Here is a 25,935-nt window from a genome sequence, read left to right as displayed (position 1 = left end):
AGAGACTGGGAAGTCAGTTCCCTGTGTCAAGGCAGTGCCCAACTAGCTGACATGTAATTCCAGAATCAAGGAGTAGAGAAGGGCCTGCCCTCCGCAGATCTCCTCCCCCAGGCCCGGTCCCCTCACAGGACGCCCCCTCCCAGCTCTTCCTGCCGGGTTTCCTCTCGCCTTTTCCTGTCCCCCACCCAGTGCTGGGAGCCGGGGCAGAGGCAAAGGCTGAACGGGAACAGCGGGGTCAGGAACCAACCAGGGCCAACGGAGCCAGGGCCCCGGGGTGCTGTTGGGACCTGAAGCAGGGTAAGAACCGGGGAGCCAGGAGTCCAGACCCCTCCTCCCTCAGACCCAGGGGCCAGTCCCCACCCATCTCCCATCCCAGCACCCAGGAGCTTAGCTCCCATCCTTCTCCTCCACCCAGACTCAGGAGTTTGAGCCCCAGGCCCCTCCATCCCAAACCCCACTACGCGGGGCCTCAGGAGTTGGGGTCTTACCCATCCTTCCTCAGGGCCATGCTATCTGGTGAACGGAAAGAGGGCGGAAGCCCCCGCTTCGGGAAGCTCCACCTCCCCGTGGGCTTGTGGATCAACTCTCCCAGGAAGCAGCTGGCCAAGCTGGGACGCCGCTGGCCTAGCGCCGCCTCGGTTAAGTGAGTGCCCACCTCCTCCAGGCCCCTGTCCCTCCTCCACCTACCTCCCAATTGTCCTCGTTTCTGATCCAGTCTCTGCACCGGGTAAGGCCAGGGGTCCCGAGCGTTGACTGCGGTTCCTTTCCAGAATGGGCAAGTGAGGTGGCGGGCCGGAGGGACAGACCGTGGGCCACAGTGCTCTCAGAGTCCGGTCGGGGAAGAGCCGGGCCTGGATAGGGGCCCTCGCTGGATGGACAAGGCGATGGGGATACAGGGGCAAGGGTTTGATTCCCCTTCCTTCCTCCCCTCCCTGCTTACCTCTTGCAACTTCCTTAGGTGCCACTCGCCTTCATTTATTTCTCTCTCTCTCTCTCTCTCTCTCTCTGACTCTGGCCTCTGCCCAACTCCATGTCTGTACACTCGCGTCTCTCCCCCTTCTGTGGGTCTCTGTCTCCCTCTTTATCTGTGTCTCTGTCCCTCTCTTTCCCTGGGTTTCTTTTGCTCTTTCGGTCTGGATCTGTCTCCCCTCTCAATGGGTCTCTCTGTCACTCTCCGGGTCTCTGATCCCTCCGTCTGGGTCTTTGCCCACCTCCTTCCTTCGTCTTCTACCATCGGCCTCCATCCTGGCCTGTCTCTCTCGGTCTCTTTGCCGCCTCTCCGCTCCCCTGGCGGGTTCCCAGGTCTTCTTCCTCGGACACGGGGAGCCGCAGCAGCGAGCCGCTGCCCCCGCCGCCGCCGCACGTGGAGCTGCGGCGAGTGGGCGCGGTCAAGGCGGCCGGGGGAGCCTCCGGGAGTCGCGCCAAGCGCATCTCCCAGCTCTTTCGGGGCTCGGGGACCGGGGCCACGGGGTCCGGCGGCGCGGGAGGCGCCGGGACTCCGGGGGGCGCTCAGCGCTGGGCCAGCGAGAAGAAGCTGCCTGAGCTGGCCGCGGGCGTGGCCCCCGAGCCCCCGCTGGCCGCCCGCGCCACGGCACCCCCGGGGGTCCTCAAGATCTTCGGCGCCGGGCTGGCGTCGGGCGCCAACTACAAGAGCGTGCTCGCCACTGCGCGCTCCACGGCACGCGAGCTGGTGGCCGAGGCGCTGGAGCGCTACGGGCTGGCGGGGAGCCCCGGCGGCAGCCCAGGCGAGAGCAGCTGCGTGGACGCCTTCGCGCTGTGCGACGCGCTGGGCCGGCCCGCGGCGGGCGGCGTGGGCAGCTGCGAGTGGCGGGCGGAGCACCTGCGCGTGCTGGGCGACTCGGAGCGTCCGCTGCTGGTGCAGGAGCTGTGGCGAGCGCGGCCCGGCTGGGCGCGCCGTTTCGAGCTGCGCGGCCGCGAGGAGGCGCGCCGCCTGGAGCAGGAGGCCTTCGGGGCGGCGGACAGCGACGGTGAGCCGGCGGGGGCCCGACTGCGGGGGCGGGGCGGGGCCTGTCCTGGAGGCGGGGCCAGCGGGGAGCCTGGGCGGGGCTTGGGGCCGGGGGCTAAGGGGGCCGGGATCTGGCTAAGGGGGCTGGAGAGACCTAGGGTAGGCTGGAGGCGGGGCCCACGGGAGAAAGGGGCGGGGGGTGTGTGAATGGGAGGAGCCTAAAGCCCCGGGTCAGGTTGGGGGCGGGGCTGGGGCTAGACCGGAGTTATTGCCAGAGTGGATGGGCGGGGCTTGTGATGGGGCGGGGGGGTCCCTGCTGAAGAGGGTAACCCAGAGCCAGAAGTGTTGAGTGGTGGTGGTCGTCCGCGTGGCTAGAAGGCCTCTCGGGAGAGGCAGGGCCGACGTAGATTAAGCCTCTTAAGGGGGAGGAGCCTGGAGAGTGAAGAAATTGTGGGCTTGTTCGGGGCCGAAAATGATCCAAGCTTTAGGAGCGCCTGAGTGGATCAGTGGGTTAAGCCTCCGACTTCGGATCGGATCATGATCGCTCGGTCCATGAGCTCGAGCCCGGCGTCGGGCTCTGTCCTAACAGCTGGGAGCCTGGAACCTGCTATAGATTCTCTGTCTCCTTCTCTCTGCCCTTCCCCTGCTCATGCTCATGCTCTCCCTCTTTTAAGAATAATTAAAAAAAAAGATCGAAGCTTCAGAGGATCTGACCTTGGAGCAGGTAGATCTAGGCTGGGTTGGCCGCAGACTGTGGGTGGGAGAGTTGAGGGTGGCGCATGCGAAATGAAGTCGTAACACCATCAAGGGCTTACATGCTGGCCTGGCCTTTGAGGAAACGTTCCTGGAACAGGAGGTGGTCCCCTTGGTGAAACAGTAAGTGCAGAGCAGGGCCCGGCAGGGATGGAGCCTGGCTCTAAGGGGCTGCTCACAGAACCTTCTAACGCTTTTCTGTTTCTGAGCCTCCCATCGGGGAGACAGAGTGGGGTAGCGGTCAACCTCCTGAGCTCTGAACTCTGGCTTGGATTCCGATCCGTTCTTTGTCGGTTCCGCTCTGCAAAACCCTAGGGGAAGATGAAATCGGAAAATGTATAGAAGGGTTTTAGCACAGGGCTTGGCACATAGTGGTCGCCTAATAAAGAAAGGCAATTACAACCATCACTGTCTTTTTTTTTCCCCCAAAAAAAGCATTGGTTGAGCGCCTACTGTGGGCCACACATTATTTAGGGCCCTGGGGGGATACAGTGAGCACATGACAGATGAGGTTCCCACCCTCCTAGATTTCGCGGCCTAGTGAGAAACAAATCACTAGTTCGTTCCTTCCGTTCACCATCACCCACTATGTGCCGGGCACAGGGAACAGCATATACAGAAAACTAAATGTGGGAAGCAGCCTCACCTCTCTGTGGTCAATTTTTGTCTCTTTATCATCTCGGCTCTGCGAGCCTGTCTCGCTCTCTGGAGTCTCTGCCTCATCCCTCTCGGTCTCTCCGCAGGCACGGGTGCCCCCTCGTGGCGGCCGCAGAAGAATCGCTCCCGGGCGGCGTCCGGAGGGGCGGCCCTGGCCAGTCCGGGCCCGGGGTCCGGGTCAGGGCCCCCCGCTGGGTCCGGGGGCAAAGAGCGCTCGGAAAACCTGTCCCTGCGGCGCAGCGTGTCGGAGCTCAGCCTGCAGGGTCGCCGGCGGCGGCAGCAGGAGCGCAGGCAGCAGGCACTTAGCATGGCCCCAGGGGCAGCCGACACCCAAATCGGACCTGCTGACCCTGGCGACTTCGATCAGTTGACCCAGTGCCTCATTCAGGCTCCCAGCAACCGTCCCTACTTCCTGCTGCTCCAGGGCTACCAGGACGCTCAGGTAAGGCAGCCCCTCCTACCCCGGAGAGAACTATGCTCCGGCCTTCCTTCGACCTTCCTTCGTCTGCAGGGCGACAAAATTACAACTCCCAGAATCCCCTGGGTCGCGGTAGTCTCAGGTTTGCGGGAAGGCGTGGGCCCAGCAAGGTAGGGTTCCAGGGTAGGAGAGGTCATTGTGGGAGACAGGGGATGGGGGGAAGAGGTGAAAGTCGTGGAGGTTGATGGCTGAAAAAGATTTTGCTGGAAGAACAAGTGGGGAATGGTTCATTTCACGCAATGTTGGGGGAAAACACTGCCTTTGTCTGTCAAGGGGGGATGTGAGAGCCTATCGTAGAAAAGGGATCTCCTTGTAAGCGTCTATTTCTTGATGAGGAGTAATTGAAGTGTCTATCTTGTTTGGGAGGAAGATAATTTCATTGATGTATGGGATCTTGTTCTGGGTAAGCGTATATTTTCTTGGAAGGAGCGGACTAACCCGCTTTTTAAAGGTGATGGTTTACACTGGAATGATTTGACTCTTGTTAGGGGGCGTAGGTGGTACGGATGCTTCTGTTTTCTATATTTGGGTGACAGTAGAACCTGCTTGAGTGTTAGGCAGCAGAGAGGGAGAAAGGATTAGCAGATAGTAGAAAATGATTCGTGGGTTAGTGGGAAATTGTTTCATTAATAGAAACGTAATGTACTCTTGGAAAGACTCATTTGTGTGTGTGTGTGTGTGTGTGTGTGCGCGCGCGCGCGATGATTGGGGGAGCCATGTTTGTGGTGTTGCCCAACTTTGAGTAACAGCAGTACAGCCAAGTTCCACAGGTACTGCTGGGAATCATTGGGAAAGCCCACTCTAGAAGGTAGTGGAGCTCAGCAAATAGTCCCATTTGTGCTGTCAGAGAGTGATCCAGTTGGGTTCGGTGGCCTGTGTGTGGGTGTGTATGAGTGAGAGGTTAAGACTATTGAGAGAAGGGCTTGCGTGGAAGAATTCATTCCTCCTGACTGGGGCAAGTTCCTTACAGGGAGGGGTTTGCAGACAAGGTTGGAGAATAGGAGAGCCTGTTTTGGGAAGAGGGGGACCATTGGGAGCATCCATTCTTTTGAATGGGGTTCATGAGAAATTCCTTTCTAAGAAAGAGGCTTCTATGGAAGTATTCCTTCCTGGGGAAGAGGAATCAGAGGTGAATCTCTTAGGGAGGAATTTATTTGCACTCATCTATTCATGAGTGGCTATAACCTGGGAGTTCATTGTGGGCACTGTGGAATCCCTTCTGGGGTTAAGTAATTTTAGAAAAGGGTTTCATGTATTTTGGACCATTCCATTCCTTCAAACAGGGATGGATAACAGGAGATTTTACCTTCGGAAGGTGGTCATACTGGAAAGGTCCATTTCCTAGAGACAGATGAACAAGTCCATTGTAGGAAGGGGTCTCTTTGGAAATGTCCATCCATGAGGTAAAGGTAATGCGTGAGTTCAGGGTAGGATTTATGGATATCAGGATGACTATTCTCCCAACGTGAATAGAGAACAGAGAGTCTATTTTAGGAAGGGGGCCAGACTGAGCTCTTCCATTTTTATAGGATGGAGATGGGAGAGTCATTTAGGAAGGGGTCTTCTGGAATGCACCTCTTCATTTGGTGGATGAAATGGGACACTCCATTATAAGAAGAGGGTCTCCTTGAAAACATCTATTAATAAGGTGGGGTTACTAGAAGAGCCACTATATGGAGAGCTCCATGGAGATGTTCTTTGTTGGGATGAGAATACTGAAAGCATCCATTGATGGAAAGGAGAGTATCTTTGGAATCCTCTATCATGGGAGTGGGGGTAGTCGGTGAGTCCATTGTAGTACTATTTCTCCTTGGAAGTGAGTTCAGCATGGGGTGGGGGAAAATAAGGGTCCTTTGTAGAAAGGGGGTCTCCCTGGAAGTGTATGTTCATGGGGTGGAGATAATGGAAGAAACCTTTGTTCAAAGGGGCAGTCTCCTTAAAGATATCCGTCCCATGTCTTGGAAATATTCAGAGAAGCTCTTATTAGAAGGGGAAATGTCTTTGGAAGTCCCCATTATGGTGGTGGAAGGACTGGCAAATGGGGCCAGGGGTAGAGAAATGGGAGGGTTCAGAGGAGAAAGATGTCCTTGGAAAGTTCCATTCTTTGAGGGGCAAGTTAATGGGCAGTCCACTGTAGTCGTGGGGGTGTGGTGCTCTTGGAAGCACCCCTTCTTTGGGCTCTATATCATGGGAGAGTGCATTGTGGGAATGGATTTCCTTGAAAGGGTCCATTCAGAAGAGGTGAGAAGAGGGGGGCGTCTCCTGGAGAAATGTCTCCTGGAAACATCAATAATTTCAGGGAGGGCAATTACAGAAGTCATGTCAAGAAAGGGGTTTCCTTATACGCAGCCAGTCTTCCAGATGGGTGTTCTGGACCAGTCCATCACAGGAAGTGCCGTTGAAGAGTCCACTCATGGTTAGGGGAAGCAATTGCTGAGGCTTTGGGGATCCCAGGAGATCTCCTTGAAAGCGTTCATTCTAAGCGAGGTGGTGGATGGGAGAGTCCTTTGTGGCCAAGGGTCCCCTTTGGAAACATCCGTTCCTCACGGAGCTGTGTCTCTCCTGTATCTTCACCTTCCCTCCAGGACTTCGTGGTGTATGTGATGACGCGGGAGCAGCATGTCTTCGGCCGGGGCGGGAACTCCTCGGCCCGTGGTGGGTCCCCGGCCCCGTATGTGGACACCTTTCTCAATGCCCCCGACATCCTGCCGCGGCACTGTACGGTGCGTGCCGGCCCTGAGCCCCCGGCCATGGTGCGCCCGGCCCGGGGTGCCCCGGTCACGCACAACGGGTGCCTCCTGCTGCGGGAGGCCGAGCTGCACCCTGGCGACCTGCTGGGGCTGGGCGAGCACTTCCTCTTCATGTACAAGGACCCCCGCGCTGGGAGCTCGGGGCCAGCGCGGCCGCCGTGGCTGCCCGCCCGTCCGGGGGCCTCCCCGCCAGGCCCCGGCTGGGCCTTCTCCTGCCGCCTGTGCGGCCGGGGCCTGCAGGAGCGCGGGGAGGCGCTGGCGGCCTACCTGGATGGCCGCGAGCCGGTGCTGCGCTTCCGACCCCGCGAGGAAGAGGCGCTGCTGGGTGAGATCGTGCGCGCAGCAGCGGCTGGCGCCGGGGACCTACCACCGCTGGGGCCGGCCACGCTGCTGGCGCTGTGCGTCCAGCATTCAGCCCGGGAACTGGAGCTGGGCCACCTGCCGCGCCTGCTGGGCCGTCTGGCCCGGCTCATCAAGGAGGCTGTCTGGGTGAGTGCCTCCAACCTCCGTCCAACCCCGTGTGCTCCCCGTGGGCTTCCCCCAGCCTCTCGTCGCCCCCCGCCGCCGGTTTGGAAGTCGAGCAGGATGAAGCCACCTCTCCCCTGATGCTTGGGAGGGGGCTGGGCCCTCCAGTAAGGGATCTCGCGGGGTGCTGGGAGTGGTGGATTCATCCGCGGTGCCGGAAGAGAAGGCAGCGAAGAACCACCTTTGCGGCTCTGGGATAATGGGAGAAACGATTCTGGGAGCCGGGGGAAGAGAGCTCCTGGGATGAGAGGTCAGGAGAGACCGTTGTGGGAGGTGAGGCGGGCAGCCCGTTGGGCCCGAAGCTTTGAACAGTAGTGGGCAAGACCGTGCTTGGAGGCGAGGGAGGTCAAATCCATCGGACCTACAGATGGAAGTACCTGGGAGAAATCATCCAGATTTCTGGATTTTTGGGGGGAGGTTAAAGTCACCATCCAATGGAGCTAGGGCTTCTCAGAGCGAAGGTTGAGGAAGGGCCTGGGTGGTAAGAAGAAACTTCTATTCGAGCAGAAGTGGGCCTGAGGGAGGTAGACCGCCGGCAATTATAGGGCTTTGTATTTTATTTTCTTTTTGTAAGTTTATTCTATTTCTTTTGAGAGAGCGCGCGCGCACGGGCGCAACAGTGGGGAAGGGGGAGAGAGAGAGAATCCCAAGCAGGCTCTGCACTGCCGGCGCAGAGCTGGATGTGGGGCTTGAACTCGGGAACTGTGAGATCGCGACCTGAGCTGAAGTCGGACGCTCAGCCGACTGAATCACCCAGGCGCCCCTAGGGTTTTGTGTTTTAAAAGGTATGGAGAGGTGAGGGACGGACGCCGGGGTGGCTCAGTCGGTCAAGTGACTGAGTCCCGTTAAGGAACTGACTCACGGTTCCTGAGTTCAAGCCCCACATCCAGCTCTGTGCTGACAGCTGGGAGCCCGGAGCCTGATTCAGATTCTGTGTCTTCCTCTCTCCCTTCCCCTCCCCCGCTCACACGTACACACTCTCTCTCTCTCTCAAAAATAAATAAACATTAAAAAAGAAAAAAAAAAAAAAAAACGTACAGAGAGGTGAAACCGTTCTGAAACCTGGGGGTTAGGGTCCATTGTGAGCGTGGAGAGGCTGTGTCAAAAAGGTGCTTCCAGAAATACCAGGGTATTAACTCATACGTCTCTCTCCCTCAATTCCACGTGCCTTGATTCTGAGCTTACTGTTCCACAGGAAAAGATCAAGGAAATCGGAGACCGCCAGCCGGAGAAGTAAGAGAAATTCTGGGAGGAAGGGTTATAGAGGGATGCAGGGGTGGGGCTCTGCAGGCAGGCCCCCAACTTTTCCAGCTGTGAAATGGGGATTGGCCTCTGTCCGCAATTAGATCCAGAGCTCGGGGTTTGGACACTATGGTGGGGGTTGGGCAGAGGTCACCCCACCCCCATGGCTGTAATGGACTGTCCCGCTAATGGGTCCCTTTCTGCTTCTCCAGCCACCCTGAGGGAGTCCCCGAGGTGCCCTTGACTCCCGAGGCTGTGTCCGTAGAGCTGCGGCCACTCATGCTGTGGATGGCCAACACCACGGAGCTGCTGAGTTTTGTACAGGAGAAGGTGCTGGAAATGGAGAAGGAGGCCGACCAGGAGGGTGAGCTCTGACCCAAGCTCAGGCCTGTCCGGGATCCCTGTCATTCCCTCTACTTGGGGACTTGGGCTCCTGCCTGTCAGCCTCTGGTTCTCTCTCTTACCCCCAGGTCTGTCCTCAGACCCACAGCTCTGCAATGACTTGGAATTATGTGATGAGGCCATGGCCCTCCTGGATGAGGTCATCATGTGTACCTTCCAGCAGTCTGTCTACTACCTCACCAAGGTTGGTCTTGTCCCCTGCTGCCCGTTTGACATAACATCGCTTCCTGTTTGCATTACATCGTGTTGCTGTGACGTCACTTCCTAGTTGACCTTGTGGGATTTCCCGCTTCTCTGACATCACTTCCCGTCCACCCCAGGGCTTTGCTGTTCTGATACCCCTTCCTGTTGGAGCCTACATCACTTCCCGCCTTTCTGGCTTCTCCTGTCTCTGCATCTGTCCCCTCTTGACAAGTGAACTTTACTACCTGGTCGTATCACTCTTATCACTTTCTCAAGCTCCTGTTTTCTTTTTCTTTTTTTAAATGTTTTTATTTTTGAGAGACAGAGAGACACAGAGCGCCAGTGGGGGATGGCGAGAGAGAGAGGGAGACACAGAATCCGAAGCAGGCTGTCAGCACAAAGCCCAGTACGGGGCTCGAACCCACAAACCGTGAAATCATGACCTGAGCCGAAGTTGGACGCTCAACTGACTGAGCCCCCCAGGTGCCCCTCAAGCTCCTGTTTTCTGAGTCCACTCTTCAGTGACTGGTAAAATAGAGAGATGATAGATAGATATCAAATAGTGTCAGGCACTGTCATTTAAACTAAAAGTCCTCTGTAATCAGGCTTCGCTTCCTGTTTGCTGACTTCATTTCCTATAGCTCCGAATTCACTCCCTTTTCCAAGCCACAGACCTTCTCCCTGGAGTGCTAGTCCTGAGGACCCGCTTTCTCCCCCAGGCCCCCAACCACCCTTGACCTTGATATTGCTCCTTGGAATTCTCAGGGTTTCAGGCTTACCGTGGGTCTGAGTCCCTGTCTGTAAACGGAACGGGGATCTTTGGGGACTGATCAACGTAAAGATGTTCCTTAAGCAGCCTTGATTTGCGAAGCCCTTTCCTCCAAGGCTTCGCTCCCTGTACATTCCTGCCACGTGTGGCTTTGTTTCTTCTTCGGCTCTGACCTCATTTCCTGTCCTTGGCCCGATCTCACTTTCCACTGGCTCACTGCCACTTTACTCCCACTTCCTGACTCTCTATTCTTTTTCTTTCCTTTGGGAATTCTGGATAAATCACTCTCTGACTGAAGGGGGCCTCTTTGTTCAGCGTCCTTTGTCCTCCGCGAGCTGTCCGTGTTGAGAAATACAAGTCCTGGGGCGCCTGGGTGGCTCAGTCAGCTGAGCGTCGGACTTCAGCTCAGGTCCCGATCTCATGGTTCTTGAGTTCGAGGCCCGCGTCGGGCTCTGTGCCGACAGCTCGGAGCCTGGAGCCTGCTTCGGATTCCGTGTCGGCCCCTCTCTCTCTGCCCTTCCCCCACTTGAGCTCCGTCTCTTTCTCTCTCTCAAAAAGAAATAAACACTGAAAAAATTTCAAGGCTTGAGGTGTCCCAGGCCTTGATGAATGCCGGAAAGCCACCTGGAAAGTAAGGAGTTGCTCAGAGGCCTTTAGGGTGTTGAAGGTAGAATGGGCTCTAATTCCCAGAAGCTCTACCGCCCGGAAGCTTCCAGGAAGGTGTAGTCCAATCATTTGTTTCCATCTCTGTATCTTCTTAGACTCTGTATTCAACGCTGCCTGCTCTCCTGGATAGTAACCCTTTTACCGCTGGGGCAGAGCTTCCCGGGCCCGGCGCCGAGCTGGCGGCCATGCCTCCGGGGCTGAGACCCACCCTGGGAGTGTTCCAAGCAGCCCTGGAACTGACCAGCCAGTGTGAGCTGCATCCGGACCTCGTGTCTCAGACTTTCGGTTACTTGTTCTTCTTCTCCAATGCGTCCCTCCTCAACTCGCTGATGGAACGAGGTGCGGGTCAGATCGGGGAAGGGGCAGGGACGAAGGGGCGGGAGCCATCGGGACCCAAGTCAGTTCAGAACATACCACAGGATCAGGCCTCATCTTTAGAGAGTCTGGAGAGCAAGCTCCAGATCCCAAGCTGAAAAATAAGAAGGGTCCGGGAGGCGGGAGGGCAGAGTCCACGCACCCATTCCCCTTCCTAACCTTCCCCACAGGTCAAGGCCGACCTTTCTATCAATGGTCCCGAGCTGTCCAAATCCGGACCAACTTGGACCTCGTCTTGGACTGGCTGCAGGGGGCCGGGCTGGGCGACATTGCCACTGAATTCTTCCGGAAACTCTCCATAGCTGTGAACCTGCTCTGTGTGCCCCGCACCTCCCTGCTCAAGGTGATTCCCGATCCCTGACCTCTGACTCCCCAACCCCCCCACCCCATCCATCCTCTGTATTCAGCCCACCCTTGACATCCCCTTGGCCCTCACGTTATCCCCAGTCCCAGCGCAGACACTGTGGGTGATGCACTGGCAGTTAGAAGCCAGCCCCAAGCGTCCAAAGTGCACCTGAATCCCAGTGGGACTTCCGAATAATAGTTTCCAAGGCCCCCTCCCTCAGTCATGCTGGTTCCAAGGAATGCGACAGTCAAAACATTCATTGAACGTAAACTAGATACCAAACACTGTCAAGCACTGCTCATTGAGTGCTGATTAAGCCTCATGAAATAAGGTTATTCATTGACCGTTTGTTACAGACAAGGAAACTGAGATTCGGGCAGGATAAGTTCCTTGATTTCTTTTGTTGATATTTCTCAGACTTTTACAGAGCACTTAATGAGCACCAGGCCGTGTTCTAAGTATTTTACGATCTTGCCATATTGAAACCTCAGAACAACCCTATTAGGTGGTGCCTAATCCCTCCACCCCCAATTTACAGATGAAGAACCTGAGGCACAGGGACTTGCCAGAGGTAATGAGTAGTCAAGCCGGCATTTTTGAACCCAGGCAATCTGGGTCCACCGCAATGATGACTTGGTTGTCATCTCAGTTCAGTAGATCCAAACTTTATTTTAAATTTTATTATTTAAAAATTTTTACATTTATGTCTGCACAGAGCCCGACGCGGGGCTCGAACTCACAAACTGTGAGATCATGACCTGAGCCGAAGTCGGAAGCTTAACCGACTGAGCCACCCAGACGCTCCACAAATCACTTTTTTTTTTAAAGCCGAGAGCACCCCCTTTCTCACCATCACTTTAGTGACAGCCTGGCTTTGCAGTCACAATCTGGCTGCACAGACACCACGGCCAACCCCCTACATCGGTACCCTCTGGGGGGGGGGGCCTTCCATTCAGGCTTTCTCAGCTGTCCCATAACGACCACCGACTTCTCAACTCATCTTCCCACCAGGCTTCTTGGAGCAGCCTACGAACTGACCACCCCACGCTGACCCCTGCTCAGCTTCACCATCTGCTCAGCCACTACCAGCTGGGTCCTGGCCGTGGGCCACCACCTGCCTGGGACCCTCCCCCTGCAGAGCGAGACGCTGTGGACACAGGTGAGGCACGGTGGGGACAGAGGCACGGGGGCTGTCAGCTGTTTTCTGGCCTCAGGACCTAGGAATCCATAGCCCCTTCCTCCTTCTGACCCAGGATTCTGGACCCTTAACCCTTTCCTCCCTCGAGACCCAATAAGTGATGGGCCCCAACTCCCTCCTCCGCCAGGATACCGGATTTCAAGCCCCAGCTCCTCCTCCCCCCCCCCCCCCCCCCGCCAGGGTTCAGGCCCCCAGCCCCTTCCCCCGACAACCTACCCTTCTCACCCAGGGGCTCGGGTTCCAGGCCCCTCCACGAAGGAATCCGTAAAACTAAGTTCCCAGACCTTCCTTCCTCAGACCCAAGAACCCAACTACCTCGCCCGTTTCCCAGGCAGCGGTGGCCTCTCTTTCTTTGTCTGAACTACAACTCCCATGATGCTTGGGGACTCCCAAGACTCGTGTTTGAGCGGGTCTCGCTCCGGGAATTGCTGGTTGAAGTCTGTCCTTCCCTCGGGCGTGACGCAGCCTCTCCCTAACACTGCTGCCTCACGCCCATTTTCAGAATTTGACGCCGTCTTCTTCTGTCTCCTAGGGGACATCTTCGAGAGCTTCTCCTCCCATCCGCCCCTCATCCTGCCCTTGGGCAGCTCGCGCCTGCGCCTCACGGGTCCCGTGACGGACGACGCCCTGCACCGCGAACTGCGCAGGCTCCGCCGCCTCCTCTGGGATCTTGAGCAGCAGGAACTGCCGGCCAATCACCGCCACGGACCTCCCGTGGCCACGCCTCCTTGAGGACCAATAACCAACGAGCGCGCGACCCTTGAAAATTCTTCGGCTTCTGCTCCCTGGAGCCCGCCTGAGCTCAGGGCTCTCTGGGAGTTGTAGTTCTTTCCCCCGCGTGGCATGCCGGGAGTTTGAGTTTTCGGGTAGTAGAGGCTGGGACAGTGGGAAGACGGGCTTGGGAGGTGAGGGCGAGGAGCAAGCAATAAAGGTATCTGTGGTGTTGGCACCGCCTCGCTTGTTAAGACTTGGGAACGCTGGCGATGATGATTTTCTGCGGATTAGAGCACCAGGTTCCTCGACTGGAGCGTTGAGTTCTTGCCGAGGCCCCGGGGGTATTTATAGCCACGGCCTCAGCTTGCCCTGGGGCTTGTAATCCAAACCGGGAGCCCTGGGGCCTCGCAACGCATTTCAGGACAGAACCCTAAGCTGGGTCGGCCAGGTATCAGGCCCTCGGTCCTGCCAGCGGGAACCAGCCATCTCTCCCTCGGACCCCAAAGGCCATACTCCAGCCCTCTTCTCCCTCAGACCCGGGAGTCTGGGTCCCCCGGCCATCATCTGGACATTTCTGCCCGTCGGTCACACTGCCGAATCCCAACACCCCTTGTCCTGGTTCTGGCCTCCCTCCTTCCTCACATCCAGAAGTCCAGGCCCCAAACCCCTCCTCCCTCGGACCCAGGCGTACAGATCCCCAGCCCCCTCCTCCCTCAGATCCAGGAGTCCGGAGCTCCGGTTTGAACTTTCCACTCCCCTAAATCCGACTCCCGCTGCTGCGTCAGGGAAAAAATAAGCGACAGGTGGCACCTGCCCGCAGGGCCGGGTCGCGACCACCTGCTCCCGCTGCTCACCCGGCGCCCCTCTCCAGGCACCTGCTTCTGTCAGTCCGCCTGCCGCTGCCCCGCCTGAGCCCCACAGCCCCAGGCCTCGGAGGAGGGAGAGACTCGGGGAACCCCGACGTTCGCCCCTCCCCCAGGGCCACCCAGACCGTGCTCCCGCCCCTTCTCAGGGTCACGGGCGGAGCTTCTGTCTGCCCCGCCCCATTTCACAGGCTCCTGCTCGCCCTACAAAGGGGTGTCCTGGGCGGTCCCGGGCTGGTGGGGCGGAGCCTGCGGCCTCCAGCCTTGACCTGGGGACTCAACCCGCCCCGGAGCACTACTGGCCGGAGCCCACCTGGTGAGAAGCCCCTGGGGTGGGGCTGGGGGGAACCCGCCTTAACCCTTCTGCCACCTCTCTGGTCCCAGTCCCTTCCTCACAGACCATAGTGGCTGACACCCACCCACTCCCTGCTTAAATGCAGGTGGCAGAGACCCTTCCCTTCCCCAGGAGCCTAGCAGGTCTCTTTCCCCTCTAGATCAAGGGTGTTGGATTCCAGTTCCTTCAGAGTATTGAGCTCTGTCTCTTCACCCCCTTTTCTTCCCTCTCCGTTCACAGACCCGGGGGGGGGGCGGGGGCGAGGGGGGGTCTCCTTTCAGAGATCCCGTCCGTTCCTCCTCCAGGCTCCAGGAGTTGGGGCCCTCAACCCCCTTCTCCCTCAGACCCAGGAGTCTGGGCTCCCAGCCCCTGGATCCCTCCCACCCCCCAGGATCCAGAACTTATGGTTCAAGTCCTCTCCTATCCCTAAGCTGTTTCCCTGCTGCGTTCGCATGCGGGGACAGCCTCCTGACCTCCACTCTGACCCTGCCTCCTGTGGGGGCCCTGCCCTCGCCTCAGTCCAGGTCACCATCACAGCCTTGGCAATGACCCTCGCGGCTTCCTCCCAGCGCTCCCAAATCATTCGCTCCAAGTTCAGATCTGGTGAGAGGATTCTCTCTGTGCATGTAGGGAAGGAGTCTTCTGGGCCCCGGGATTGAGTACTCTTCTTCTTCTTTTTTTTTTTTTAACGTTCATTTATTTATTCTTGAGAGAGAGAGCAAGTGGGGGAAGGCGGGGGGGGAAGAGAGAGAGACAGAATCCCAGGCGTGCTGTCAGCGCGGAGCCAGACACAGGCCTCAAACTCACGAACCCGTGAGATCATGACCTGAACTTAACCGAGGGAGCCACCCAGGCGCCCCCTGGGATTGAGAACTCTTAACTCTGGGAGTGTGTATGGGGGGGGGGGGGGGTCAGGTGGGAAGGAGGCCATGGGACCCACAAGGCACATGTCCTCTGTACAAAAGGTCACTTGTGCAGAAAGGAGGCCCCAGCAAAGGGCGTGAGTTTTTGGTGGCTCAACGAGCGTGCAAACGGCCAATACAATGTTCACGTAAACACTGAGGAGCAGGTGGGCGGGTAGGGGTGGGTGTGGAGAGTCGGGTACTGCGAAGGAACAGGAGCTGAAATTGACAGGTGTGCAAAGTGGACGGGGTACACAGACTGGGGACTTTGGCGTGAGCAGCGTGGGTGAGGGGACAAGCGAGCTGTCAAGCGGCGAAAGCGTCACGGGTTGTGTTTTAGGTCCCAGTGCAGACAGAAAGCGGGCAAGTGAGTGGCGCTGGATGTCAGTTCCTGCGCGCGCGCGGCGCGCGGAGGGTGAAATGCGCGTGTGAACGAGTGTGCTTCCGTGGCTGGGTGGGTGCGAAGACGCCAGTGACCGAAGAGCCAAGGGGGTGCCGGGGAGTGCACGTGGAACGTGACGGAGCGGGATCCTTGCTCCCAAGCTGGAAGCCAGATCCTGAGTGTGCGGGGAAGTGTGTCAGTGTGGCTGGGTGGGTGCCAGGACTGGGTGAGCCAAGATGGAGAGTGCCACAGGGTACGAGTGCACAGAAGTGGCGTGCGTGCCAAACCAGGGCCCGGGGAGAGGCGTGTACAGAGGGGGCGACTGTGGGGAGGCCCAGGGGCACGCAGGAGGGAGTGGGCTTGCGCAGATTCGAGCACATGGACCGGAGGCGGCGAGGGTGCAAACGGGTCCGGCTGGCCAAGATGGCGATGGTGCCTTGAGTTGGGTGGGTACGTGCTCCTGAAGGGGGGCCGGTGGAGCTGGGGGGCAGGGCCGCCTCCTGCCTGCACGCTGGCTGGCTCCTGGTCGCAGAAGGGCTGCGGCTGGGAGCGAGGAGCAGGCGGGAGGCCCGGGAAAGGGACCGGGCTGACAGCCCACCCACCCGCCTGCCCCGGGGAGTGTAAGGGGGCTGGGCGCGGCGCCCCGCCAGGCCAGGCTCCTGGACACTCCCTTCCCGCCTTTCCCCTCCCACCTCCCTCTTTCCTCCGCAGTCCTCCAGCTTCGGATCCACAGACGGTATCAGGACCCAAGTAAGTGTGGGCCCTGCAAGGGAGGGGATGGTGGCCAGACTCCCCTGGGGCCCAGCGGCCAGATCTCCTGCACTGGTTCCCGAGCCTCAGTCCCTCTGCCAGGGATACACTGAAATCCGATCCCGTCCTTTCCCGAGGACCCAAGAACACAGGTCCCTGGCCACCCTACCCCCAAAAGCTCCGCTTCCCGCTTTCTGGCTTTTCCCGCCCCAATGAAACGCGTGAATCCAGATCCCGTTTCTTTGGAGAAGACAGGCATCCCAGACCCCGCATTTGGCACACATTATGCATCTCAGGATGTGGCTTTCAGCTTCTCTCTCTCTCCTCAAGAAACCAGGAGTGCTGGCTGTCCCAGCAGAACCCCAGAAAGCTGCGATTCGCAGCCATCACACCCCTTGGTGACTAAGGACGCGATTCCTGCCTTCCTTGAGAATATAAAAGTCTGGGTCCCTAGAACCTCTGCCTTGCAGGCTCCTGGGGTTTCACTCCTTGGCCCCGCCCTCTCACGCCCGCGGTGGGGGGCTGTGGCCTGCAGGGCCCTCCTTCCCACACAGCCTTGTTCCTCCCTGCCTGGCTTGCTATCTGCAGGCGTCTCGGGGTCCCTCACCACCTCTTCAGTCTTGGATCCAGATCCATGGGTCTCAGCCACGGGCCCTGCCCTGGCCCCAGCCTCGCCCTCGGGTCCCACTCCTTTCCTCTTCAGTCCTGGGGACCTGCTCCCTGAATCTGAATATGGCCCTTGGAGGTCCCTGAAGGTGAGTCTCCACCGAGTGAAGGGAAGTACCCCTGAGAGTCTACAGCATTGGTCCTCTTTGCTGCTGCCCTTTTTGGCTCCTTTCTGGCGGGGCTGAGCTGACTGATGCTCGCCCTGCTTTGCATGAGGCTCTGGGGCAGGAGAGGGGGCACAGAGCTGAAGCATGTGACATCACACCTGCTTTTACAGGAGTCTCCTAAGATCTCCCAACATTGGAGAGAGCCCAAGCCAAAGGGGAACTTGACATACCACCAGTACATGCCCCTGGGGCCGAGACAAGGGTCCAGGGTCGACCCCCAGGCCAAAATGTTGGCTCTGGGTCCCCCTGGACCACCTCTGTGGGAAGGGACAAACTCCCAGCGGCCACCTCCCAGGTATGCATCCCGTTTTCGTTCTCTGACGGAAAGTCAGGCCCGCAGCATCTTGGCCTCAAACCCAGAGTCCAAGAGCAGGGGAGTCTAGCCCCCAGCCCCTTCCTCTCCCAGTTTCCTGGTCCCTCTCCCGTCAGTTTCCGGGAGTCCTGGCTCCAGACCCAAGACACTGAGCCTCCGGTTCCTGCTCCCCATGCACAGGGACTAGCCTCGTCGGAGACCCAGAACTTTGGGCCCTCTCCTTCCTCTTCACACCGTCCCCCCCCCCCCCCGCCCCAGGTCTTTGAGGACCCCCGGATGCCCTTTCTCTCTCCGCCCCGTCTAACCTCTGTTCCCCCACCCCCACGACTACCACCAGGATGAAGCCCATCCCCCTCACTCCCTCCCCGCCTGGAGTCCCCAGCGCCTCGCCCTCTCCACACAAGTTGGAACTTCAGACCCTTAAACTGGAGGAGCTGACGGTGAGTATGGGGAGTACTTCCCAGGCTGGCCCTCTCCTTCGGGGGTGGGGGGGTGCCCATAAGTCTGAGCCCCCAGTCTCTGCCCCATTGGGGACCCCGTCCCTCTTCTCGTCCCTCTTCTCGCGGTTTTGCAAATATCCGGCCCCAGCTCCCGCCTCGCCCTGCAGCCCTCCCAGCAAGGCCTCTCCCCGCTCCCCCACCCCAGGTCTCAGAGCTCCGGCAGCAGCTGCGCCTGCGGGGCCTCCCGGTGTCGGGGACTAAGTCGATGCTCCTGGAGCGCATGCGCGGCGGCGCCCTGCCCCGCGAGCGGCCGAAGCCGCGACGCGAGGACAGTCCCGCGAGCGCTCCCTGGCCGCGCCTCAGGCCCAAGGCTCTGGGAGCAGTCCGGCGGCCGGGCTCGGTGAGGGCGGGGCCGCGCGCGTATGGACCAGTGAGGAGAAGACGGAGCGGGACGGGGGCGGGCGGTCGAAAGAAGAATAGCCAATGAAGTGTGGGGGCGTGGTTAAGAGCGTAGTGGGCGGATCTTAAGGGAAGAGAAACCAATAGGGTGGTCGATGAGTGAGCGCAGGGCCGGGATGCGACCGGCGGGGGGTGGGGGGGGTGGAGCCACAGCTTGCGAGGGGGGGTGGGGTTGCGTCCAGTGGGCGTGGCTTATGGGAACTCTTCCCCGCGGTTCTAGCTCAAGTCAGGCCGGGGCTGTCACCCTCCGCTTCTTCCACGTGCCGCGGAAACCCAGCCGACTGCGCCGGCTCCCGCGCGGGCTCCGGCGCTGACCCCTGCCTCGGCACCATCCACGGCGGCCCCGAGTCTGGAGGAGGAGCTGCAGGAAGCCATCCGCAGGGCGCAGGTGAGAGGGAGCTGGTTAGGGGTCTCGATCAGGATCGGGACGGGTCCCAGGCTCACGCCGCTTCTGCCCGTCCCGCAGTTGCTTCCGAACCGGGGCATTGATGACATCCTGGAGGATCAGATGGAGCCCGATGGTAAGAGTCGAACTTTTTTTTTTAATCTTTTTTAATGTTTATTTATTTTTGAGAGAGAGAGAGAGAGAGACAGAGCACGAGCAGGGGAGGGGTAGAGAGAGAGGGAGACGCAGAATCCGAAGCAGGCCCCAGGCTGCGAGCGCTCAGCACAGAGCCCGACGCAGGACTCGCACTCACGGACTGTGAGATCATGACCTGAGCTGAAGTCGGACGCTCAACGGACTGAGCCGCCCAGGCGCCCCGAGTCAAACTTCTTGATGTGGGGGAAGAGGAGACTGAGGTTCTGGACTCCTAGTCCAAGGAGGAAGGGGTTGGGGTCTGGAGTCCTGGGTCCTAGAGGTTGGGGACTTAGACGTCTGGAAACGAGGATTAACAGAGTGGCGTCTGGATCTCTGCCTGCCTAAGTTCACACTCCATTCCTTCTGCAGACCAGCTGCCCCCCATCCCCCTGGACTTCCCCGGCTCCTTCGACGTGCTGTCCCCCTCCCCAGACTCTGAAGGCCTCTCATCTGTCTTCTCCTCCTCGCTCCCGTCCCCCACAAACTCCCCGTCGCCCTCTCCCAGGGGCCCCACGGATTCCTTGGACTGGCTGGAGGCTCTGAGTGGGGGTCCTCTGCTAGGCTGTGGTCCCCCAGCCCCCAGCGTCTTCTCTGCTGACTTATCTGACCCCAGTGGCACCCGGCTGTGGGACCTGCTGGACGATCCGTGGTGATGGATTCTGGGCTTCCAAGGAGGGGGCACTGGTGGGGATGGGAAAGTCACAGAGGCATACTCCCAAGGAAGGCGGGGGACAACTGCAGAGCCCCTCCCACCATGGACACAGAATCAGAGAACACTCTCATCCCCACGTGGCCCCTGAACGGCTGCTGACATGCCGTCGGCCAGACTCTTGTCTACCTGATATGATCTCCTCCATGGCTGTGTGGTCCGTGTCCTTTGCTGCTGGCCAGGGCCAACAAACTGCTTGCTCCTTCCTTCAGAGACCTCATGATGTCTTTGTTCCCACCTTCTTCCCCCCCCCCCACCCTCTGTGCCACCTACTAGATGGTTCCCTGGGGCTGGGGAGTCTGGAAGGTGGTCTGTGCTTGCGGGATGTAAGGAGAGGGGCAAGGAAGAGTCAGGAGGGAGAATGCGGAGCCAGACCCTTGGCTTCCGGTTGGAAGTGAGAATATCAACGTGTCCTGTCTGAGGTCAGATTCCCTTGGAAGAAGAGCCCGAGACAAGACTCATGTGCCCCCTGATTCATGAGATAAATGCTCTGAGGAGAAACCAAAAGGGAGCAGAGGACACTGGACAGAGAAGGGGAAAGATTCGCAAGAGTGTGACGTCAGGTGAAGTCCCAACCTCAACTGGGCCCCGTGGGGAGCTCTGGAGGATAAATTAAGCTTCAGTCTGTCCTATCCTGAGGCCAAGGGAGTTAGGCTTTTGAAGCTGAGGGAGATCCGCCCCCCCTTTTTATTGCTGAATAACAAGCCATCCCCAAAGTTAGAGTCTCAAAATAATAACTATGATCACTCACAATTCCACTGAGTGGCTCAGCAAGGCGATTCGTTGGGGTTGCAGTCATTTTTTTTTTTTTTTTAAGAGAGAGTGGCAGCGGGGGAGAGAGAATTTTTTCTAACGTTTATTTATTTTTGAGAGAGAGAGAGAATGCATGTGCGAGTCAGGGAGGGGGAGAGAGAGAGAGAGAGAGAGAGAGAAGGAGACAGCGGATCGCAAGCAGGCTCCGCGCTATCAGCTCAGGGCCCGTTGCTGGGCTCCAACCCACATCATGACCTGAGCCAAAGTCGGATGCTTAACCGACTGAGTCACCTAGGTGTCCCAAGAGAGAGACAATCTTTTTTTTTCATTTTCATTTTTTATTCATTTTTTTCTTTTCATTTTTTTTTTCACTATTTTTGAGAGAGAGGGAGAGCGCGAGCAGGAGAGGGGCAGAGAGAGAGGGGGACGGAGGATCCTAAGTGGTCTCTCTGCACGGACAGCAGAGAGCCCGATGGGGCCTTGAACTCATGAACCCTGAGATCATGACCCGAGCCGAAGTCAGAAGCTCAACCGACGGAGCCACCCAGGCGCCCCTATTTATTTTTAATTTAAAAAAATGTTTTTTTATTTATTTTTGAGAGAGAAAGAGAGACAGAGTGGGAGCAGGGGAGGGGCAGAGGGAGAGGGTGACACAGAACTCAAAGCAGGCTCCAGGCTCCGAGCCGTCAGCACAGAAAACCCACAAACCATGAGATCATGACCTGAGCCGAAATCGGAGGCCCAACCGGCTGAGCCACCCAGGCGCCCCTTACATTTCTCTTTTCTAATGTTTGTCTTTAAGCAACATCTTTTCCAGCGTAGGTTTTCGTATTATTCAGGTGTGGCGGAGCAGGGCAGATCAGGACGATCTGATCCTTTGTTGTCCTCCTTGAAAAGACCGTCTGTTTTTCTCTCGGATCCCGAGAGAAGGGGGCGTGCCAAGCCACACCAGGCCACGTGGGCAAGGGCCAGGGTCAGTCAGGAGGCCGAGTGGGGGAGGGGGAGGGAAACCCTGGGCAAAAGTCTTTACTGTGGTTTCCCAGGGAAGGAACCGGAGAGGCAGGGTAAGCAGCCTCAGGGTTGTCTAGTTTGGATAAATTTCAGCTGGCTCCGAGGTGTGCCCCCCCCCTTCCCTGGTTGTCTGGAACCTGATCCTGGGGTGTTTAGGCTGGGGAACAGTGGCCTGGAGTACAGGCGCTCATAAAGGAAGCGGTTGTGAGTCTGGGCTCGGGGTTGGTTAGTTTGCATATGAAAAGCACACTCCTGGGTGAGTCTTTTACTATCTCCAGGAAGTGGCTAGCCCTGGGAAGGGCAGTGTCCCCCCCCCCTCCCCCGCACTGTCCACAAAGCCGAAGAGGCCAGAGCACCAGAAAAACAGGAAATAAAAAGGCAGAATGGATGCATAAAGCACGCAGAAGCTGGGGGCTGGGTGCCCAGGACCGGGAAGAGGGATCTGTCTGAGGGCGCCTGGGCCGCCACCTGCTGTGTCCACTGCGGGTGGAAAAGGACCGTGAGATCAGTTACGTGCGACGGGACCCGGAGCCGGCGACTTCCCCTTGCCTTGCTGTCAGTGTGCTCCTGTGGCACTCCAGCCCAGTGCGGATGAGAGGTGCCCTGAGAGTTCCCACGAGCTGGACGTGGCGTGGGAGCCACGCTGATAAGTGTCCCCCGCCGTTATTAGCTGCTGGTCAACAATTCTAGTTCGCCAGTGTTGGAAACCCTGGTGGGCGTTCAAGAGTCACGACAGGACAGGCGAGGGGACTGGCGCTCGCGACCGTGACGGGAAGGCGATCTCTGGTGTCTTCCGAGCAATCCGGGAGGATCTGTCCTCCTCACTTTGCAGATGAGATCGCGGAAGACCAGAGGAGGGGGGTGCGGCCCGCCGTGTCACACAGACGGGGAGGTGTCAGAGAGGGGCTTTAAACGTGATTCATGAGTCCACAGCCTGTGCCTGCGTTGAAACAAAAAAGAGCCTCGCTGTCTGCTCTGGGGAGGTTCAGACATTTGCAAAGAGAGAGTTTCAGTGCAGGGTGATGGGTATGTTCATGGCAGAGGGGCCGTGACTCCTAGAAAGTACCAGGAGCCAAGGGGAATGGGTAGGGTGGCCAGAGGACCGGTGTGGAGGACTTCGGTCCTTGCGGAGAAGGTGTGAAGGGCGTGGCCACGGGGCGGTGGGGGTGGGGGGAACCTTGCGAGGTCAGGGCTTCTGGAACAAAAGGTGGGTGGCAGCCGGGGGCTGCAGGAGCCTTTGTGTCCGGCCGAACACTGGTGGGAAAGGGGTGCCTTCAGTCCTGGAAAGATCCAGAAGGGGTGCGGCGGGGCTTCTCTCATCTGTCTGCACAGGCTTGGGTAGAGTGTGCATGTTTACCCCAGAGCCGGAGAGAGAGGCGTGGGCCCCACGCTCCCCACCGCCCGTCACTCAGCCGTTTTCCAGACAATTCTGTTGCTCTCTCCTGCCCCCAGCGAGAGAGGGCTGGACCAAAGTGGGGCACAGGAAGGTGGGGAGCCTGAGCTGCCCCAGGGGAGCCCCTGAACCACGTTATCCTCCTATACCATCTCAGTAGGCATGGGAGAAAGACCAAGGATATAGTCAACAGATTGCCAAAATTATCAATTTATCTTAAAAAATGTTTGTTTGTTTGTTTTTGAGAGAGAGAGAGTGCACATGAGCGGAGGAGGAAGGGGCAAAGAAAGGGAGGCAGGGGATCAGACACGGGCTCTGCGATGACAGCAGAGAGCCCGACTGGGGGCTCGAACCCACGAACTGTGAGATCATGACCTGTGCTGAAATCCAGAGTCGGTCGCTTAAACGACTGAGCCACCCAGGCACCTCTGTGATTTCACGTTTAAAAAAAAAAAAAAAAATCTGGAGAATGAGGGTGGTATGACGTCATCGACGGTGTAAGATACAGGATAGGAGGAAACTGAGACCGATGTGTGTGCTCAACAACCACCCCCCCCAAATTCTATACTAGACTATCCATCAGCTATGTTATGAGCCTACTGCAGTTAAGAACTGGGAATCAGTGTGGGCTCTCTAGGAAGATGTACAGGTTACTAGTTTTTCTGTTTATTAGTTTGCCCAGTTTATCAGTTTACTGGGGTTTTGTGCGTGTGTGTGTATTCATTAAGAAACCAGGGCGCCTGGCTGGTTCAGCTGGTAGAGCATGTGACTCTTGATCTAGGGGGTTGTGAGTTTGAGTCCCATATTGGGTGTAGAGATTACTTTTAGAAAAGTAACATAAGGGGCGCCGGGGTGGCTCAGTCGGTTAAGCGTCTGACTTCGGCTCAGGTCATGATCTCACAGTTGGTGAGTTCGAGCTGACAGCTCGGAGCCTGGAGCCTGCTTCGGATTCTGTCTCTCCCTCTCTCTCGGCCCCTTCCCCACTCGTGCTCCGTCTCTCTTTCTCTCACCAATAAATAAACATTAAAATTTAAAAAATAATAATAAAAAGAAACCTTTGCCCACCTCAAGGTCATTTATTCTAGAAGCTTTGTGCTGTTAGCTTTCACATTTTGTGATCTATCTTGAGTTAATGTTTGTGAATGGTGTGAGGAAGGGATCAAGGTTCACTTTTTCTATAAGGATACTGGATTGCTTCCATTTCTTGAAAAGCTCTCTTTTTAGAGACAGAGTGCGTGCTCAAATGTGGGAGAAGGGGAGGGGGCAGAGGAGGCGAGAGAGAGGGAGGGAGGGAGGAAGAGAGGCAGGCTCCCCGTTCCGTGCAGAGCCTGATGTGGGGCTAGAGCCCAGGACCCTGGGACGACCTGAGCCAAAATCAAGAGTCAGATGCTCAACTGACTGAGCCACCGAGGCGCCCTGAAAAGCTCTTCTATCCTCCCACTGAACTGTGTTGACATCTTCGTCATAAATCAAGTGACCGTAAAAAAAAAAAAAAAAAAAATCAATCAATCGATGAAGTGACTGTATATATGTGGTCTATTTCTGGGCTCTTTGTTGGCTCCCATTTGTCCGGCTTTTATGCCAGCACAAGTTTGTCATGGTAACTTTAGCTTTATGGTCAATCTTGAAATCTGGTAATCTCACTGGTCTCTTTGCCTCACTTCTGCCATCATTTCACGGGTCCACTGTCAAATTCATTCTTCAAGGCATATTTTAATAGACATTTTATAGCGTACCTTTCTTATGGCTGTGGTGTAGAATTACACACCTACGCTTTTTTTTTTTTTTCAAGTAGGCTCTATGCCCAGCGTGGGGCTTGAACTCACAACGCTGAGAGCAAGAGTCCTCTGCTCTCCCGACTGAATCAACCAGGCGCCCCTGTTTAGTTAGGGTTTTTTTTTTAATTAATTCATTTATTTTTGAGAGCAAGAGAGCGGGAGAGGGGCGGAAGGAGAGAGAGAGAGAGAGAGAATGTTTTTTTTTTTTAAGATTTATTATTATTATTTTTAATGTTTATTTTCGAGAGACAGAGCATGAATGGGGAGGGGCAGAGAGAGAGAGAGAGAGAGGGAGGGAGACACAGGGTCCGAAGCAGGCTCTAGGCTCCGAGCTGTCAGCACAGAGCCTGAAGCGGGGCTCGAACCCATGAACTGCGAGATCACAACCTCAGTCGGCGCTTAACTGACTGAACCACACAGGAGCCCCGAGAGAGGAAGAGTGTTAAGCAGTCTCCACAATCAGCACAGAGCTCTATGAGGGGCTTAATCCCAGGAACCGTGAGATTATAACCTGAGCCCCCCAGGCACCCGTAGTTTTTAAGAGACTTTTGCAGATGTCCAGGCAGAGGTGATGGTGACCTGGACAGAGTAGCGACGGTGGAGGGGGGACAGAAGGTCAGATTCAGGGTATATTTTGAAGGTAAAGCTGACAGAACTTGCAGGTGGATGGGGTGTGAAAGGAGGAATCAAGAAGAAGTTAAGTTTGGGTTCAAGTAAATGGACAGTGCCATTTACTGAGATCAGGGATGGGCCGGAGAAGGTTTGGGTGGTTGAAATGGAGGGGAGATGTCCTCATGGCCATCGTTGGAAATGACACCTAACCATGATGTTGTTTTAATTTAGCAGCATGTGAAACACACACCACCCCCATGCATTTAAAATGTGCATTAAAAGGGAGAATGCCAAATTTATAAACAAATTCATTTAGGATTGTTTTCAGTTTGCTTATTTATTTTGAGAGAGCGAGAGCGTGCGCGAGTGAGCGAGGGGCAGAGAAAAGGAGGGAGAGAGAGAGAGAATCCCAAGCAGGCTCCACACTATCAGTGTAGCGCCTGATGTGAGTCTCGATCCCACGAGCCATGAGATCATGGCCTGAGCCGAGATCAACAGTTGGATGCCTAAGCAACTGAGCCACCTGGAGCCTGCTTCAGATTCTGTGTCTCCCTCTCTCTCTGCCCCTCCACTTGCACTCTGTCTCTTTCTGTCTCACTCTCAAAAATAAATAAACATTAAAATTTTTTTAATATTATAAAAAATAAAAAATAAAGACCGAAACCCAATCCAAAAACCATCACCCATTCAAGCTGTGTAAAATCAGACCGGGGGGACGGGGGGTCTGGCTGGCTCATTTGCTCTCGGGGTCATGAGTTTGAGCCCCATGCTGGGTGTGGCGCCTACCTTATTTTTATTT

General features: G+C 57.1%; 2 protein-coding genes across 10 annotated transcripts in view; both read left to right on the top strand.

The window, feature by feature from the left end:
* The first annotated feature begins 171 nt into the window (after positions 1-171).
* RASIP1 (Ras interacting protein 1) lies at positions 172-13,259 on the top strand. Of its 2 annotated transcripts, none has more exons than XM_027037988.2 (12): positions 172-297; positions 503-643; positions 1,303-1,988; positions 3,463-3,818; positions 6,440-7,093; positions 8,325-8,362; positions 8,584-8,735; positions 8,854-8,957; positions 10,487-10,730; positions 10,937-11,109; positions 12,124-12,271; positions 12,843-13,259. In XM_027037988.2, the coding sequence occupies exons 2-12, from the start codon at positions 507-509 to the stop codon at positions 13,040-13,042; spliced, it is 2,892 nt and encodes a 963-aa protein (XP_026893789.1). In that variant the 5' UTR covers positions 172-297; positions 503-506; the 3' UTR covers positions 13,043-13,259. The 2 variants fall into 2 exon arrangements, with proteins under 2 accessions (XP_026893789.1, XP_026893788.1); XM_027037987.2 differs by having other exon boundaries at positions 8,842-8,957.
* Positions 13,260-13,406: 147 nt separating this feature from the next.
* The window catches only part of MAMSTR (MEF2 activating motif and SAP domain containing transcriptional regulator), a 13,769-nt gene continuing 1,240 nt past the window's right edge, over positions 13,407-25,935 (top strand). For 2 of the 8 annotated variants that reach the window (XM_027037990.2, XM_027037991.2), the window contains exons 1-8: positions 14,233-14,824; positions 16,217-16,255; positions 16,586-17,010; positions 17,199-17,383; positions 17,739-17,841; positions 18,047-18,241; positions 18,521-18,688; positions 18,767-18,821. In XM_027037990.2, coding sequence (XP_026893791.2) covers positions 14,674-14,824; positions 16,217-16,255; positions 16,586-17,010; positions 17,199-17,383; positions 17,739-17,841; positions 18,047-18,241; positions 18,521-18,688; positions 18,767-18,821 — 1,321 coding nt within the window. In that variant the 5' untranslated portion in view covers positions 14,233-14,673. The other 6 variants (XM_027037992.2, XM_027037989.2, XM_053211071.1 and 3 more) reach the window with 6 other exon arrangements.

Source organism: Acinonyx jubatus, chromosome E2 (assembly GCF_027475565.1).
Source record: "Acinonyx jubatus isolate Ajub_Pintada_27869175 chromosome E2, VMU_Ajub_asm_v1.0, whole genome shotgun sequence".
Taxonomy (NCBI): domain Eukaryota; kingdom Metazoa; phylum Chordata; class Mammalia; order Carnivora; family Felidae; genus Acinonyx; species Acinonyx jubatus.
The sequence above is the reverse complement of the archived record's forward strand: the minus strand, read 5'-3'. Positions and strand labels throughout refer to the sequence as shown.